General features: G+C 38.0%; 1 protein-coding gene across 8 annotated transcripts in view; it reads right to left on the reverse strand.

The window, feature by feature from the left end:
- The window catches only part of MTUS1 (microtubule associated scaffold protein 1), a 123,005-nt gene that overhangs the window by 62,262 nt on the left and 42,695 nt on the right, over positions 1 to 18,048 (reverse strand). For 4 of the 8 annotated variants that reach the window (XM_065061075.1, XM_065061077.1, XM_065061078.1 and 1 more), the window contains exons 4-7: positions 11,964 to 12,140; positions 7,293 to 7,427; positions 5,128 to 5,217; positions 3,833 to 3,880 (exon numbers count right to left, since the gene is read on the reverse strand). In XM_065061075.1, coding sequence (XP_064917147.1) covers positions 3,833 to 3,880; positions 5,128 to 5,217; positions 7,293 to 7,427; positions 11,964 to 12,140 — 450 coding nt within the window. Of the gene's footprint in view, positions 1 to 3,832; positions 3,881 to 5,127; positions 5,218 to 7,292; positions 7,428 to 10,400; positions 10,915 to 11,963; positions 12,141 to 18,048 lie in introns of those variants that run through there. The other 4 variants (XM_021285872.2, XM_065061080.1, XM_065061082.1 and 1 more) reach the window with 4 other exon arrangements.

The raw sequence follows: 18,048 nt of genomic DNA on the forward strand, positions 1-18,048 counted from the left end.
AAACATTAATGACTTTTTCTTTCTGTAAGAAACAGACAAGCACAATGAGATATACACTGATCCCTTGTTTTCCAGACATTGAAAGTGGAAGTAATTTTAGGGTAACCTATTCTATAAGGGAATCTACAACATAAGAAAAGATGTCTACCCTGTTTCCCCTTATCTTGAACACTGAGTGCATTAAAGAAAGGGATGTTAGCTGAACCTTAAAGTATGCCTCCATAAACTTTTGTTTGAACCAGAGTACTCTGCTTGTAAAAGCATCCTATCCCAGTGGAGGAGTTTGAGTGAGAAGCCAGTATCCACTTTGGCAACCTGTTCCAAGGGGCAACTTCACGACTGTAACATTTATGCCCTATTTGTTCCATTTGAGCTTGATGAGCACTACTATTCTTGCAATAAGCCACCTGACGTTACTCCCTCTCCTGGTGTTATATTTTTCTCACAGCTGATTAAAACAAGTAGCCTTTTAACCTCTTGAAAAGGCTAAGACAACAGAATACCATCTTTCACAATGGAGCGTATGTCATTTTCAGATGAAGCTTCTTCAGTTTTCATGGCTTCTATAGCCTTTAGTAAATGACTCCACTATGCATGTTCCATCACAGAACGAAGAGAGATTACATAAATCACAGTTCTTACTTCATAATACAGTACAGGTATACCCAGCAGTTGCCCTAGCTTTCCCAAAAACAGTGTTGTGCCACAAGCATAAGTGTAACTTGTTATCCATAAAACACCACACATCCCTTTCAGGGTCACTGAACTACAGGATAAAGCTTTCCAATAAACAGCTGCATACCCTATTCCTCAAATGACAGCTTTACTTTTGGAACTGCCAAAAAGGATACTTGCTTTTGTTTGGCTTATGCAGCACCAGGGATTACTGTATTGAAACTTATTCTTAAACTTCAGTCAATAATGGAGACATGAGACTTGAATACCACTGCATATCCATACATACTGTAATACACTGCACAGGAGTTAGAAATAGGTCACTGTTTCTACAAGGAGGATTGGAGAAACAAATTAAAGCACCAACTTTACTCATTTTTAGAGGCAGTTTTGCATCTAATTCAAACTTCCACCTCAAGAGGCAACATTTTTAATAATTTTTACATTAAGACATTATAGTAAGTACCCAAGTACATTCTTACTTGAAGTTAGCAAGTTAAGAAGCGTAATAAAAAGTATTGTGCCCAAGAAGGTAACTTGGTCTAAGCAGTAAAGCCAGTGCTGAAGCAATACACCACAGAACTTGTAAAAATTACTCAATCCACTTGAATATCAACCATGAAAACTACAGAGTTCACAAAAAGGAGCCTTGTGAATGTTTTCATGCAAATGAAGAAAGGACAGCTGCAAATAAGTAAGTCTCTTCAGTTCTACAGGCACACTAGCAGTATGTTGTGTTTGGCTTTGCATCATTGCTGTAAATGAATGGAAAATGGATAAAGAGCACAGTCAGAACGGAGATCATATCCCAGAAATGCCTGCTATTTTTTCCACCCTTGAAGTAATGCTAAAAGCAACATTAAAAACTCAGCTATACTTAATTAACACATTAGTATTATAATCAATGTATTACCAGAGTCCTGCTTCATGAAACTAGTCCTGACTCTTCAGATGGAGCACATGGGCAAGAAACATGGTGAGGTGGATCTCATCACTAAATGAGGCTAAAAACTATAGAGTTAACTATGGCACTGAAATACAAGAACAAAAGCTTTAAACTGGCTAAAAATCACTAGAACAAAGCTTCACTTGAATATCAAGGCCACTACAAAAAAAAAGAAAAAATAGCAGGCCTCATTCTACATGGTACCAGCTGGCATTATTTCAGTACATTTCAAAAAAGATCATTTGTCTTTTCTTAAAATGCAAGACATTGTACTGCAAAACATCCAAGCAGCTACACGATATTTTTATTCTGTTGTAAGAACTAACTGGAACTGTGAAGATGGGGGAAAGAAAAAAAAAAAAAAAAAAAGGAAGAAAAAAAAGAAAAATCTTTCTTAGAAAAGCAAAATACTCCATCAGAAAGCTTTGCATGCATAAATAGGAAATTATACTAATTCTCTGTGTAACTTAGAAATGCATTAACTTGGAAGTCTAACATACCATCCAATTTTGGAAGCTGACTCAGTTCAGGAAACAGTTCAGGTTTATTAATACAAACACTGCAATATAGCCATTCAACTGCCAAAAGTATGATGCTAAACAGCATTTGCTAAAGAATCACTAAATATTACAGCCAGTTTGGAGTTTTTAGCCATGTTTTTACAGTATCAAATAATACTTCAAGTCTATGTGGCTACATTCTTTATTAGATTAGAAAAGATTAAACAGAAAACAAATTATATTAAGCTAGTAAAAAGGGGAGGGAGTACTAATTACTTTTCTGCATGGAAACTACAGACAGAGTGCCATGCTGAATTAAAGTAAAAATAAAGCTACATTTGAACACTATCATAAGTAAGTGGAAGAGGAACTTCATTTTCTGTTTCTAGTCCAGAAATGGACTTTGTTGCTTATCATGAGTTTCCTCAGCTGAGCCTATCAAGACATTACATTGCTAGCTGTATCATTCTCTCTGTTCCTATATAGAAGGACCACGTATGAGCTCATGAAACTCAGTATCAGGCTATACCTAAACTAACATCAGTTCAGCCAATTATTAATAAAAGCAACAAACAGAATAAGCATTTTGTGCAAAGTCTTATGCTTGCTGTATGACTGACTCTAAATAGGAGATATCAAGCAAGGGACTCGGTCAAGATTAACATGCAGACATTTGTCATCCAAGAGAGTAAAAGGTAAAAGCATTAGACTCACGTTATGACTACAGGAAATTAAAAACATACTGCCACAGTACCAGAGTTACAGGTCAGAACTGATTTACCCAGTAATTCCAGACTCAAATCTACAACATCTGCTTGGCTACAGCACCTCTTTCAGAAAGACATCTGCTATTCACTCGGGGGATACAGGGCTTTCCAGTGATCTTCAGTATCTTTCAAAAAGGGCTTTTCAATGAGTAATTAGTTACAAGCAGCTTTTAATTCATCAAATACACACTGATGCTCAGGCAACTAATTTAGACTGCCAGCTCTCTTGAAAAGGCCTGGAAATCACTGCAAGTAGAAACATCATCCGAAGACTTTTCTGCCTCCTGGCAGATAGAGACTAGCACCAGGTGTCCTGACTGACATAAACACTAAAAACAAACCAAATATGGAGTCCTTAAAACTCTGCCAGATTTTGGAACGCCATCTGTCACTTAATCAGTTGTCATTCCTCCCCTTGCCATACAAACAGACATACACATCAACACACTCAGATAATTTCCACTTCTTATTGAAGTGCAGTCTGCAATGATAAACAGAGACAGCTGACACCAAAAGGGTATCTGCCATGAGCCTTCCAGAAAAACCTGTTATTCTGCGTGATTCTTCTGTTTATTTTTTTAAAGCCACAACACATGAGCCTTAATCATTACTTATCTCACTGTGGCTAAACAGCAAAATCTGCATCCAAGTTTAATTTCCACACTTTTTTTGATTATGGTTGAAACCTCCTTATGCTTCGCTGGAAAGAGAGAGTGCCAGATAGCACAGACCGCATATCCTAAGAGCTTGGTAGTCAGAAGACAGTAGCAGAAAAAGAAACAAGACTTTTCTCCATATCCCTTGAAACTGGAATCAGTGAGGTTTTACAGCATTATCTATTGCAAAGCTGTTATTCCAAGAAGAGAACCAATACACTAATATCATGTACAAACCTAATGTAAGTTGCACCACAGAAAATAAAAAAATGCATTTAGAAAACTCACCAGAACCCAAACAAGATAGGCTTTGGTGTCCATTTCTTCCAGGAGTACCTATGGTGTTAAAAAAAAAAATAAAAATAAAAAAATCATACTTCAAGCCACTAATGGGCAGTGGGTGGGCTTTTTTAGTGTTAGATTCTTTCCACATAAGCTCTGCAAACTTCACAATTTCAGTTTCTTTCTTTCTTTAACATCATAAGGTTAAAGTATTTGGAAAATTCCTGATTAATTCCCAATAAACCAAATATAATTTTTTCCCCCATTAAAAATATCATACTACATTTAAGCCAGGTAGCACCGTTTCACTTAACTCATCCATAGAGGACCACAGATAATAAAAACCAACCGTCTGTACTGGCATGATAATAACTTTTTTCCACCTACGTGCTCCAGTTATTGTATTTATATGAAGAAGATATATATTAACAACACTCTCAGATGTGCTACCAATCAAGTTAGATACAAATGAAAGCACCGAGAAGGTTCATCTACCTTTACTGTATTGTTTTAGAGTCACGTGAAAACTGACTCAGGAACCTCATTATTGCAAAGGGTATTAATTAAATGAAAGCACTCTTTTGGACTACTAGGTATAAATGCAAAAGTTATGTGCAGAAGTTTATGAAAGGTCTGCTGACAACACATATCAACTTTCTTCAGGCTTTACATATAATGTTTAATCCTACAGCAGGTATTTAAACAGGAAACAATCTGCTTTGTATTGTTACCGTACCTGTTTCCCTCACCTCAGCCATGCAAACGGAACTTTGATCCCAAAGTGAAAATATTGTCTTATAAAGTTTGCCTGAGGATTCATATCTATTCTTTTGATTTACTCTGGTAAAAATTACTAATTTCAATGAAAGTTAAAGCAAAACCAAGCATCTGATATAGAAAGGTAAAGCGCAGTAAATATCCCCAACAGCCAAAGCTGATCAGCACAACCTCACAAGAATCTTGTTTAAATTAAATACAAACTTGGGAAATCTAGTCTGTGTTGTGTCTCGAAAGTACACAACCTTATAAGCAGGTAACAGTTGTTATCAAGTATTCTGAGTCCTCATGGGATCCAAGTTTCAATCAAATAGTGGACAATGAACGTCCTGATGTTTTTCCCCCCAGATAAAACAAATACATAAGGAACACTTTGCAAAGCCAGTCTCCCGTACTATTAACTACAAGGAAAAAGAGCAGACTATTTCAATTACTCTGAAGCCATAGAGCATAGCTGCTCTTTCTCAAAACGGAGGGATTCAAGAGTACAAGTGAAAAACTGATGTTACCCAACAGCTGATTACCTCTAGCCTCACTGACTTTCCTTGCTGTGTGCAGCGGCCCAGATGATTTCGGTGTGCACTGGTTCAGCAAAGCATACCTGGCCTTGGCTCCTAGAAGTAGAAGCTTATATCAGGTTTAAAAGTAGTCAGCTATTAAATACTATTTAAATAGTATGTCAGCTATTAAAGACATACCTAATATTACATATTTACAGTTAAGTATAAGTTGCATAAATCTACTCAAGTAAACACAAAGAGACACACCTTCTAGAAAATTTAAGCTGTATTTAAACTTATCTTTCATGTACCAGAACTCATATTAGAAGAAATAAAAAGATAGTTTTAATAAAGCTTCTAAGCAGAAGAAAATGTTAGGAAATATTTCACTTTAGCACTAAGATGGAATTACTTAAGTTTCAAAACAACAGGAGATACAACACAGCTATGGGAACACTGGCTGCAAGGGACCTCTGGAGACGAGCTATCCAGCCTCCCTCTCTGGGCAGGGCCACCACCAAGACAAGATTAGTTGACCATGCTTTTGTCCAACCAAGCCTAGCAAAGCTCCAGGAAGGGAGGCTCTACAGCCCTGCTGGGCAATGCTGCTTCTCCCACTCCACAACTCACAATCATTTCCCATTGCCACATCATCTGGTACTACTGAGAAGAGTATGGCACCATTACCTTTGTAGCTATGCTCTTCAAGTAACTGCACAGTACCTCCCCTTACTCTCCTTTCTGCCTGACTACACAAGCTCAACTCCCTCAACCTCTCCTCACAGGTTATACGGTCAGAGACCCTAACCACCTTCCTAAGTCTACGGCTGACCTTTCCAGTTTCAAAACAACCCCCTTGATTCTGGAAAGTCCCAGAACAAAACAGAGTAGTCCAAGTAACGCCAAGCAGAAGGTGGAATAGCACTCATGCAGGTGCTGAAGGCACGATTCCAGCGCCCAGGCCACTCAAGATGTTGAGCAATGTAGTTGTGTCGCATGTCTTGGACCCCAACAGAAAACATCAGCTTGTCAGACAGCAATACAATTTGTGTTTGTTTCAAAGTGATTTACAGCTTGTGGCAAATTATGTTTCTTTCAATTGTTTAGCATTTTAATGCATGTCATTATAGAGTGGCATTTGGCAGGCATCTCTTCTATTTATTCTCAATTATGTCAGATACCAGCTTAAAACTTAAGCCTAAAGCAGAAGGATAGTATTTAATTAGGTTTATCCAATTACAATAACCAGTTCACCACAAAGATGTCAGAAGCAAGCTGATTATAACTGGGATTTAGGAGAGAGAGACAGCAAGCTTATTTATCTGCTCCCATTACATCTTCAGTTTTGGCTAGAGAACGAGTTGTCAACTGCTGGTTGTGGCTTGAGAGGAGAAGCACTGTTGGCCAATCAAGGGGTCCTAGCTTAAATAGGAACCAGAACAGTGATTAATAAAAAGCCAGAAAGTATATTTAAATTAATGTTTTCTTTAGCACCAGCTCATGATACACCATTTCCTTATCTCAATTTAAAAGCAGAGGAAACTTTTGCTTCCACTTGAGCCAGTAAGAAGAATATCAAGAAAAAGCAGCATGAAGAGCAAAGCTGTTTCTGAGATTCTTCCCTTGGAAAGATGGGACAATGTCATTCATCTATGAAAGAAGACATTCCATCTAATAATACTTTATTCAAAAAAAATATTCCCATCCGCCAACGTCCTTTGTGTCCTGAAGGGGGTGAGGATAATGCAAAGTCTGCATTAGGACTAGGAGAACCATACAGCTCAGGATAAATTCAGGGTGGGTCTACCCTGCAGATCACCAGCAGCCACAGAGTCCATGCCTGAGCTTTGTGACTCAAAAGAACTCTTATTAAAACAATGTAAACCACACATGATGACACCTGCCTAAGAGCAAAATCCATTTAGTCCTTTCACCATGCAAACCTCAGCCATATCACAGCCAGACCTCCTCATGAAACACCCCGGTCAGTTATGACAATACAAAGGACATTTGGCCTTCCTATGAAGTCTTACAAAACTTGATGCACCACTGATGCGATTTTACTTCCTGACACTGTTTTCCCAGACCACTGTTTCATAAACACTGGTTCAGGAGGCAGCCACCTGCAAAAGGTAACGTACCCTAATAGTAGTAACTGTAGTTTCACTCTACAAAGCAGACCAATATACCTTTTGGGGTGGACTTCAAGGAGTGTAATCTAGGTCTTGGTACTGCTTTCAAAGGGACAGATCCTGGAGTACCATTCTGGCAGGCTGGTTTTGAAGGCCATTCTCCATTCTTGATGATGACTGTGGCATTTGCAGCTGCAACACAGAATGACAAAGAATTTGCTCTAGGCAGTACCTAGTTTGGGTAAAGTTAAATCCTAAAACAAGCCTGTTTTAACCAAGGCTATTTAAGACAAACAAGTTGGAATAAAAACATTATGACCACCTTTGATATCTTCAGTACAAACAGACTGATGAACAGATCAGTCTATGACTGTTATAAATACTTGTCAGAACTAGACAGACACCTTCAAACTATGCATAAGAGGGCAAAATACATATATATATTTATATAAGTATATTGATCAAGATACAGAACTATAAGTCTGATCTTGCTGTACAAAGCAAACACAGAACACATTTCAGTTTAAGCCAAGAAAAAGCATCATCAGTACACAATGACCTTCTGGGCACGGAATTGACTTTTAAAAAAATAACACTCAAAACTCCGACAACTTCCTCATGCAACAACTTCCCCTGCTCGCTCTAGTGTGAGCTGAGCACACTGTCGCGATGATACGATGCACATGCCTGCAGGAGAATCTGCACCCCTTCCATCCTCCTTGTGGGGCACTAAAAAACATGTGAGCCCAATCACATTCACCTGCTCCCAAACAAGTTTTAAGAAAAGTTCCCGTAGCCTCTGTTCATAACAGTGACCTCCTCAGTGACAGCAGAACTCAGAAAACTGTCTCTCACCACCCAAGAGAGAGCTGTATTCATACAGCAAAATCCTCCCTGCAATAAGAGGCAGATAGATTCAGACTGGGAAAGGCAGGGCAATAAGCAGCTGCCACCTCACATCAAAATCAGGTTTCCAGTTAACAGGGCAGTTACTACAGAAGATGTTTTGTTCCATTTCAAAGGAACCTGGGAGAGGTTTGTTTGGCCTTAGAGTCACAATTTTTTTTTTTCAAGGAAAAATTTTCAAACTGAAATTTGGAGAAACCATTGTTTAATTTTTCCAGAAAAAATATGATACTACTGAAGCATGCATAGAATGAGTACACTTTGGTTCAGATACTAAAAAATTATGCAAGGTGACACATTAAAGACTAAGAAATTGACATGGCATTTACTACCCACAAGCAAAAATCAAGTCACACTGCAAAAATTTGTCACATTGTTGCTTTTTTCTCCAGTCATTTAAAGAAAAAAATAAAAGAAAAAAGCAGGGGGTCATAAAAGATGAGGTTTTCCTCAGATTCCTGTTCTAACAAGGCTTATATTTATTAAAGGTAATGTGAACTACATATGTAATACTGTTCATTGAAAGGTGGAACGTATAGTTATGAAATTATTTTAATGCCTTTAAACGCACTAGCATAAACCACATATGTTAACTGCTTCCAAAAGATGCTTTTTAGCCACAAGTCAATAAGTTTTGAGCCACAGAAAGAGGGACAGAACTGCTTTCCCTTTTAGAAACATACACAAAGGAAGTCCTCCGTTTTTTTTAAATAAAGTTGGAGCCTCACTAAAGGCACAAAAGCTAAATATCTTCACAAAATCTATACATGAGGAACAATTTGTATAACGCACCAACGACAGTTATTCTGTGGGAATCTGATCCTTGTCAATATTGGACGATTCAAACTAATTTGTTCTAGTAAAGTATGAAGTCTGAAGCAGCCCTTAACTTTTTCTGTAAACCACTAAATTAAGGATTTTTGCCCAGAGCTCACTGCAAGCAGCTAATAACAGCCTACAAACTGCTGTGCTACTTTCTCCTAAACCAGAAGCATAACCATGGAATTAACATCCTGGGTAAAGCGAGCACATTTCTAGCACAGGACTGGTTAGGGCACTGCTTTGTCCTATCAGAAGCTCATGACTCAGTGAACCAGGCTGTGTGAGCAAAAAAAGGCACATTTCCAAAGTTTGGTCACTATATGATTCAAAGATGTTATTCACAAAATTAGGAACAGCTACTGCAATCTTGATGAAAGATGGACAAGTGTGAAGCGATCTCACTCAAGCTAAGATCTAAAGGGTTTAAAAACTCAACCCATTAAAAAAAAAAAGCGAAGTATTGACTGTACAGAAATGCAGCTCCAGGTCAGTTGCTAGAATCAGCTTTTTAACTTCTGAAACACTTTTTTTTACATGCAATTATTCTAATGCAATTCAAGTTTGGATTCTTGTTCTTAACCTCAGAGTTTAAACGTTTCAGTATGTTCAACTGACAGTATTTTCAGCTCAGCACTGGAATTGAGATTACTGTTAAAAAAAGGTCATTTTTTTAAATGCTTAAACTGACAGCTCGCATGTGAAATATGCTTTTATTAACAGCATTTCAAACTTCATGGTATCCAAACTTCTCAAACAGTAAGGTTTTTTTAGTGAAAATAATCATAAAATGCAAGTGCTCATTAGACAAAATACCCGAATGCTGCCACAGGAAATTACCATTCCAAAGACATCCCATAACAAAGGGCTGAACTGACACAGCAGGAGAAATGTCCTCTTTTGTAATTCTTTTTCCCCACTAACACAAGGCAGACTCCTTAAGCAACACAAGCCAAGCAACTTTGTCGATTTAATACTGTTGACAGGACCACAAAAGTCTGTCATAAAAGTCACAACATCAACAACATAAGCGTCCTATCTTGATCTCTGTGTGTCCCACCAACCTAATGAGAACATTTCAGGTTTGCAAATACAGATTTTTTTTTTTTTTTTTTTTACATTGTATAGTAGACTAAATGAATGAACAAAAAACAAGAACAGCATTGTACTTAATATTAGAATACAAAGTAAATAATTAGTTCTTTCCAATTTGATCCAAAGTAATAAAATCTTCACTTTACTAACATATTAATTATATGTAACCTAAACTCTCTATACTTGAAAAACCTGACCAGACATAAATCATTCTTATCAAGTGTAAGAAATTAAAGAAAAATCACCTCACAGAACATCAGCAAGTCAAAACATTGCATACATTTACCAAGCTCTACAAAACAAAACACACGGTTTAAAATAGAAATAAATAGGAATACAACCTACTTCTTCTCCCAGTAAACGTGGCTAACAAAGAAATAATGCAAAAGCTGTAAGATCCCACTACCAGCAATGTCAGTAAGGTAAAATCATAGTGGCTTCCTGAGTCAGTCGGTGGTGTTAGTGTAGAATTTATGAAAATAAAAGGAGAAAAATTAGTTTCTGTGCAACTGCGGAGTCCTCCTGGTATAGTCATCTAAAAAGGATCAAAGTAAGCTTAAAGCCAGAGACACTGCAGCCATGTTCAACCTCTCATATTGCTCTTGCTTGCTCTTCGTGAATCGGAGTGGAAAAAATTGTAAGCTTTTGTAAGGCAGTGGACAAAACAGATTAAACCAGCCAGCAGATCAGGCTAAATAAGGAGTCATCTGTTTGGATACTTAATCTGAATACACTTCTTTGTTACAAAGCGATGAGCCTTTCCTTTGTTACACAAGGAAGTAAAACAAAGAGGACAAAGCTGCTTAGGAATTCCAGATACAGCCCTAAACCTGAACAGCAAAAGTCAACATGGCTGTCACAGTAACCAAGCCGACCCGATTACACGGGAACACGCACTGCATATTTTATTACACAGACTCTTATTCCTTTGAGGAATATGTTAGGTCTTAGCTTTTTAATGAAGGCACTACAAGGGAATTAAGAAAAAAAAGAACAAGAGACAAATTAGCTATACACACATGCATATGCGCACACATAAACTACAGACATGTTAAATCACAGTTCTCTTTTTAAGTCCATTGAAGACAGCATCTGGCACAAAGGAGAGGCCTTCGCCCAGTCTCCAAGATATAACAGATGATGCGTTAGTAACAGAATATTTGAATGAACTCATTTGCATATGTATAGCTGGGAATGCTAGTATGTCTGACAGTCAACTGTGTGTTATTTCCTTCATATTTTTGTCCCTAGAACTCCTACAACTACTGGTATGAACCCTATATAGAGCTTCAAAACAAAGCTAGTTCCGTGATTTTTCTCCCTAGTTTTCAATAAGATGGATTTGGTTCAGGTCACATACCAATGCTTACAGTTACGTTAGAAAAATAGAGCAGTCTATCCATGCAAAGTTTTACCTTCTAAAAGCAGTTTCACTTACCTGCTTTTGATCTTATCTGTACATTTTTGTCTTAAAACTTTGAAAGCAGACATAGTCTAGTTCAAAAAGAGCATTTCCTATCAAAAGCCTCTAACATGCTGTTCCAAATATTATGACAGGTTATCATTCGCACCGTTCAGAATCACTTGTTATTGCACTACTTGTAAACACAAGAAAACTTTTACTCAAGAAGGCCCCCTGGCTCTTTAATATTTCAGTATGGAAGAGGACTGTACCGCAATCTCTACTCAAGCCAAAATCCAAGGGTTGAAGCTTCTTCAGGTGGCATGTCTCACAGAGGAAAGTTGTAAATTAAGAGGCAAAAAGAGTAAGACCTAGAATTAATAATAAGTACTACAATGAGAATTAACACAAGCCTGTGTCAGACAGGACTCCCTTCAAGGGGATTTTTTCAGCAAGCAATTTACGCTGGCTATCAGTTAAAACCCATAACCGTGATAGATACTTACTGCCGAAAAGACTTCGCTCACTCTGAGTGCTGCTGACAGATGAGACACTTGGTGTTCTCTCAAGCACAGATCTCTTGACGGGCACTTTGGATTTGGCGAGTGGTTTACCGGAGCTAGCCCAGGAGGCTGGAGAACTTTTCACAGAGACATGCTTCTCTCCTGGCAAAGATCCTACACCTGTCAATTAAGGGGGAAAGGGGCGGGAGAGAAAAGAACAAAAGGAGTTGGAAAGAAGCTTAAACAGTTGCTGCTTCTACATATATGCCTACAAATAAGAAGATTTACATGTTAAAAATACACACAAAAAGGCTTAATGCACCTCATATTGACATGGTATTAAAAAATGCTGTAATGCAGTAAAACAGTTCCAAGGATTTAAAGGATGCATTTTGCCTGCACATTACCCTCAGGAACAAGTCACAAGCTTTACAGACTGGCCTTCAAGGAAGACATTTATACACACATACACAAAATCTTTCTAGCATTCTCCTACCTCTGTATTACGGTTAGCTGTACAGGTGATCTCATAAAACTAAAACCTCCAGCTCAAAGACAATTCAAGAGAGATTATTTTGTTTGTTCCCACCCTCAAACCAGATTCCTCCTTCCCGCCTCTGCCCCCCACCACTTGACAGAGCACACTAAAAGAGAACATCCTTTCAAGGACAAACACAGCACGGGAATATCAAATTGTGTTGCACTCACATAATAATACTGAAAACTGCCTAGTTCTGCAGAACTGGTTAAACAGCACTCTCCAGAACCAAGCTCTTAATGGCCAACGGGCGCAGACATATTTTTGCATGAATTGTTGTTTTCATTTGAGATTGAGTACAAACGCCCAGTACTTATGTTAATCAAATAGTATCTATTATATATAGGAGACAGGTGTGCCATCTTCAGACAGGAGCTTACTCTTGTACTACTAACAAAGCAACTACGTTTTCTGTAAGTAAATTTAAGTTCAGTTAAATTAAGCTTTCAGTTTATTTCTGAAAAGTGCACACCCAGATTTAAGCTACAATGGCCCAGTGGAAGTTATGTACACACAGACTTGTCTTTCCAGCACAGCGTTGACTCCTGTCAGCTCTGATGTCAAGATCTTTATACAGCCCTCTGAATAACTATGGAAAACAGGTTTCAATTATTTTACAGAGACAAAAATAAAGATATGGAAGATACACTTTTTGAAAAAGATTTTGTCATTTTTTACAATAAAAGATATTTTACAAAATATCTTAAACTTCTGATGTCATTGCCATTTTCAATTCTGACAGATTTAGTTTATCTTACTTGAAAAGAGATGACTACAGTATGTTCATTTAGAACAATCAAGTTTCTATTTAAAGGGAATACCCTTCCCCTTATTCTTGTCACTATAAACTACATTTCAATTTTGCTTGAACTATGCAAGACACCGCTGAAATACGACAAAATTAGCTAGTAATTCCACATTATTTGATATAAGTTTTGCTGCAGGATCTCTACACTTAGATACCAACGACCAAGAAACCATCAATTTGCACTAACAGCAAGAAAGCATGACATTAAGGGGATTACATTAAGATTTAGGCAAGAAAAACATTTACACCCAGTGGCTGCTTTTCAACAGTAGGTGGTGTGGCAGGATTAGATAACTTGTCTCAAATTATCCTCTATTACATACGCAAGAACAGGAGCAGCACTAGTAAAGGAAAGTATGTCCAAGTATGTTCCCTCAGTTCATATCAACTCAGTAACAAAAGAGAAACCCTACATAGAACATACACTAAACAAGCATTAGGGTATTATGTAATACTGGTCACTAAATATAACCAACAAGCTTCAGTGAGTTATTAAGCATGCTTTACATCAAACGTCTCTTCAGAGGTGCACATTTACTATTTGTTTGACATTGCTATGCAGAAGTGTGAATCTGTACATGGCTTTACCATAGCCTGGTATTAAATCTCCAAGACAATAACAGCTATATTTTAGAATTTTTTTGTAAGTTAGTGCAATGGACACTTGCACTAACTCACTAAAGAGCATCCAGCTTTTGTGCTATGAGAACACCACAAGCAACAAGCTCCCACTTACTGAAAACACCTCTGAAATGCAGCACTCCAGAGAACAGATCTGAAATCATTTGTGTGTTTGACTAAAACAGAAACAACAACAAAAACAAACAAAATAACACCACAAAACCAACCAACCAAACAAAAACTGTGACATCTGAACTTCATACAACAAACCTAACAGTCTTCTAAAACTTACCATGTTGTTTTCTAGAGGCTTGTTTTATTAATGGATCAACATACCAGAAAAGTAATTAATCCACACCAGTCAGAAATTCCTTTTCTAAATAGCCTCTCAGCAAAACAAGGTACAAAAACCAAATGCCACCCCCTCAAAAAAGCCCAACCAAAACCCCACACCAAACAAAAAACAACACCACAACCCCCCCTCCAACGATAACAACAAAAATAACAAAAAGAGCTGCTGTACAAAGACTGCATGTTAAATCTGTATGACTTAGTAAGTAGAGATGAGGGTAGCATGCTTGATTGCTGTTGTGCTGGACTGATTCATCCGGTTCAAAAGGTACAGGAATGAAATGCTGGTTTATTCACAGCGATTTTGCCTGCAGAGGGGTCGAGGCAGACACATGAAGATGCTCTGTCTCTTCTGGAACAGCATGTTCCCTATATATGACTTGCAGCCAGCCCAGCTTCCCTGCAGAGGCTGAAGCACTGGTGCTCTGAACCAGCTGTGAACACAAACCCCCTCATCAGCACAGCAAGTGCCAGGATGCCCAGTGTCACAAGCACATCAAGCCGATGACCCTTGGTCTTTTCTTAGTTCTACTGCCCAGTGCTTTCCTGTAAGGCGTCTATTAAAGTAATTACTCAAGGACTCTAACACATTTTTAAAACTTCCAGCTCGAGGGAGGATTTCTTTTAAGTCACAACACAAGATCATTAAGCAACTGCTCTAGGTGTCACTTCAACTAACAATAATGGTTTTACAGAATATTTTTATAAGTACTTGCTCCCTAAAAAAGAAGTCGTGCAGAATTAAATGCAAAGGTTTTGAAGACAGAAGCAGGAAGATATGGTATATAAACAAAGGTACTGGAAACAAGCACAAAAGCAGGATATTTAGTGAACCATTTTATCAAGACCACAAGCAACAGCATCAAAGTAACAGGCTTTCATCAGTTATTTAATCTAGTCACTGCAGTGGAATACAAGAAATATCACATTCCTCTACAGTGAAGTAATGAGTTGGCAATTCTTAAGAAAAAAGTCTCTATGCAACAACCACATTACTTCAAGTATGTTAAAGTATCTCTTGTATTGGAATGGAAATAAGCAAAGAACAAAGCTCATTTTTCAAGAAGCTCTGAAGTCAAATTTTATATCCTTACTCAAATAATCATCCTCTCATGTGAATCTCTCATAGGTCATTATTGTCAAGAATAAATTAAGGCTTCCTCTAAATAGCACTGGAGCCTAAAAATTCAAGCTGAGAGAATAAACATAATCTGTCAGTGGTGAACTCAGACTTTTTTGATACCAGGCAAACTGTACAGCTGAATATGTATTCACCAATTCCAAAATTCAATGACCACAATTTCATATCATATCAACACATTTCACATCTAGAACTGAGCAGAGCAAATGGCATTCACAGAGCTATATGACACATGGAAATGAATGGTTGGAAGCCTTTCCCAAATGGAAACTTAGGGCAGACTAAGAGCAAAAGGAGCCTTTGGAAGGATGTTTTCATTGTTGCTGTTTTTGTTTAAACCTAAAGCTAACACTAATAGTTAGTTTGGCCTTTTATTACCTTTTCTCTTGAATATTTTTTATTTTTGTCTTATGCTTTCCTGATTTTTTCCTGCAAGTTTAAAAATCCACAGGGTTCTATTTTAGAAGTGCTAAATTACTTAGCTTTTTAAAAAAAATAAAGTACGATGAAAAAGCCCAGTCTAAGTCTAGAGTATAAGGTCTTTATAAAGCAAGTGGATAAGACTTCAAGAAAACATGTTATTTTTTTTGGCATCTATTCAAAGGAACAAGTAAATCATGGAAAGACAAACTGGAATTAGGTATTTTTTTCCAGCAGACCGATCTTAACAGATTTGCAAGAGCGCTTATGGTTACTATTTTGAGCACCGTAAAACAGCAGCAATACTAACAGATTACTGAAGGCTGCAAGCTCCCCAGGTTGCCTGATTAGCTATTCAGCAATATTAGTTATACTATATTATGCTACGCATATATCAGTGTTCCTTCGAGGAATAAAGGGTAATTACAGCATGTTCCATAATTCTACTGAAGATCTACAGACAATTTTTTTTAGTTATATTCCCCTTTCAAAGTCTCAAGTTACTACCAAAATTATGAAAGAAAAGGCAAGACACAGTTTTACCTTATGTTGCTAGTAATGACTCAACTGCTAAACATAAACACAGAGAATGTTAATTACTGCTGGGTCTGGAAATATTTACATGAGAGTGATTTACTTGTTTAGGGCACAACAGCTGATCAGAGAACACTTTACATATTAATACAAGACCCAATTTCCCACCTGATGCAGACTTGCACAGTATCGTTCCCATTCACCCACAATGCCTAGGAAAGTGCTCCTCTCTTACACTGGCAGCAAGGAACCAGCAGCACGCTGGTGCCAAACACATAACCGGGCTGCCAGCAGCCATGAGGGTAGGTATGTGTGTGCTCCTCCTCTTGCAGCTCAATATTCTCAGACTAAAACTGGAAAACTGATCATCAGTGCTACAGAGCATTGTAATAGCAGCCAACAACCAACCAAACCAACGCTTTTCCTTCTCTCAAACGCTCCCACTGTCAGAAGAGCAATTGGGGCATTTTCAGCTGGGGGGAGAAAGAGAGAGATGACAACATTGTGTATGCCTACTGTTAAATTTCACTTTTTTTCCTTCCTGCTTGGCCCAGTTATGAAATCTGGCAGACTTCCTCCCAGTTAAACCCTTCCACAATCAGAGGGACTCCTCCCTTCCCAGTCTTCCCTCAGGCTCAACTCCTTGCATGGGATCTCTCCAGCACTTCGAAATAGCTGCTCCTCTTCGCCAGCCGCAAGCCTAAAATCACACCTGCTCTCCCACCTCCAGTCCTGTCTGCCCTCATGCCACCTCTGCTGGATTTACGCAGTTCTAGGTTTTTACTTTTTAATAGAGAACTTTTTCATGGTTTTCAGCTTTTACACCCATGTTATCTATAAATATTCTTAAGTTTTCTGTTGCAGGAGCTCATGCACTCCTTGCATGAACAAGGAACCTCACTGTAGCAAAAGGTAAGGATTCCTATTTCTCTCCTGCTTTAGCTCCACCCCAAGAGAATTCAGAACTAACCAGTACAGGTAAAGAGTTATTTGAAGACACACCAGCATGTCCTTGCAAGTAAATGACTAGGTACCAAGAAATTCCCCTGCAGGGAAGTGGCCCACACCTCACTCCTAAAGAAGAATATTCTTATAGATGCATCCACATTTCTGACAGCAGTGATATGGGGACTGTTGGTATCAGCCTCTGCAAGTATGATCACGTTTCTTACCACCAGCTATAACACATTAAAACCCTGAAGTGGCTAGCCACAAGTCACCTGTAAAAAGTCTGGGAACGTATGTGAAAACTCAATTCCTTAAGTATGGTCACCGATGGCATCAGAAACAAAGCCGACGGGATTAAATGCTCCCTTCTAGAAGCTGGCAGTCAACAGAATGCTGAAAAAAAAAATCTATTCTATTGGTATACCAAGAAATCTTGAATTATTGAGTTTATTTACACTTCCAAATGTGTGAAAATCCATTGAAACCATTTGGTTTCAATTTCCCATCCGAAAACCCTTTCTTTGTGCAATGAACAGCAATAACACTCAATAATGAACACAGTCAATCTGTTATGGACTGGTTTTAACTTTGGAAGCCTCCCTAAATTACACATTTAAGTGTAAGTTCAAGTCAAAATGCAACAGAAAGTCAAACAGAAGGAATTTAACAATAACAAACTAACAAGCAAATCAGTATTCCAAAATATCACTAAACCTTTTGTAGTCTA

This window comes from Columba livia, chromosome 4, assembly GCF_036013475.1.
Source record: "Columba livia isolate bColLiv1 breed racing homer chromosome 4, bColLiv1.pat.W.v2, whole genome shotgun sequence".
NCBI classification, from domain to species: domain Eukaryota; kingdom Metazoa; phylum Chordata; class Aves; order Columbiformes; family Columbidae; genus Columba; species Columba livia.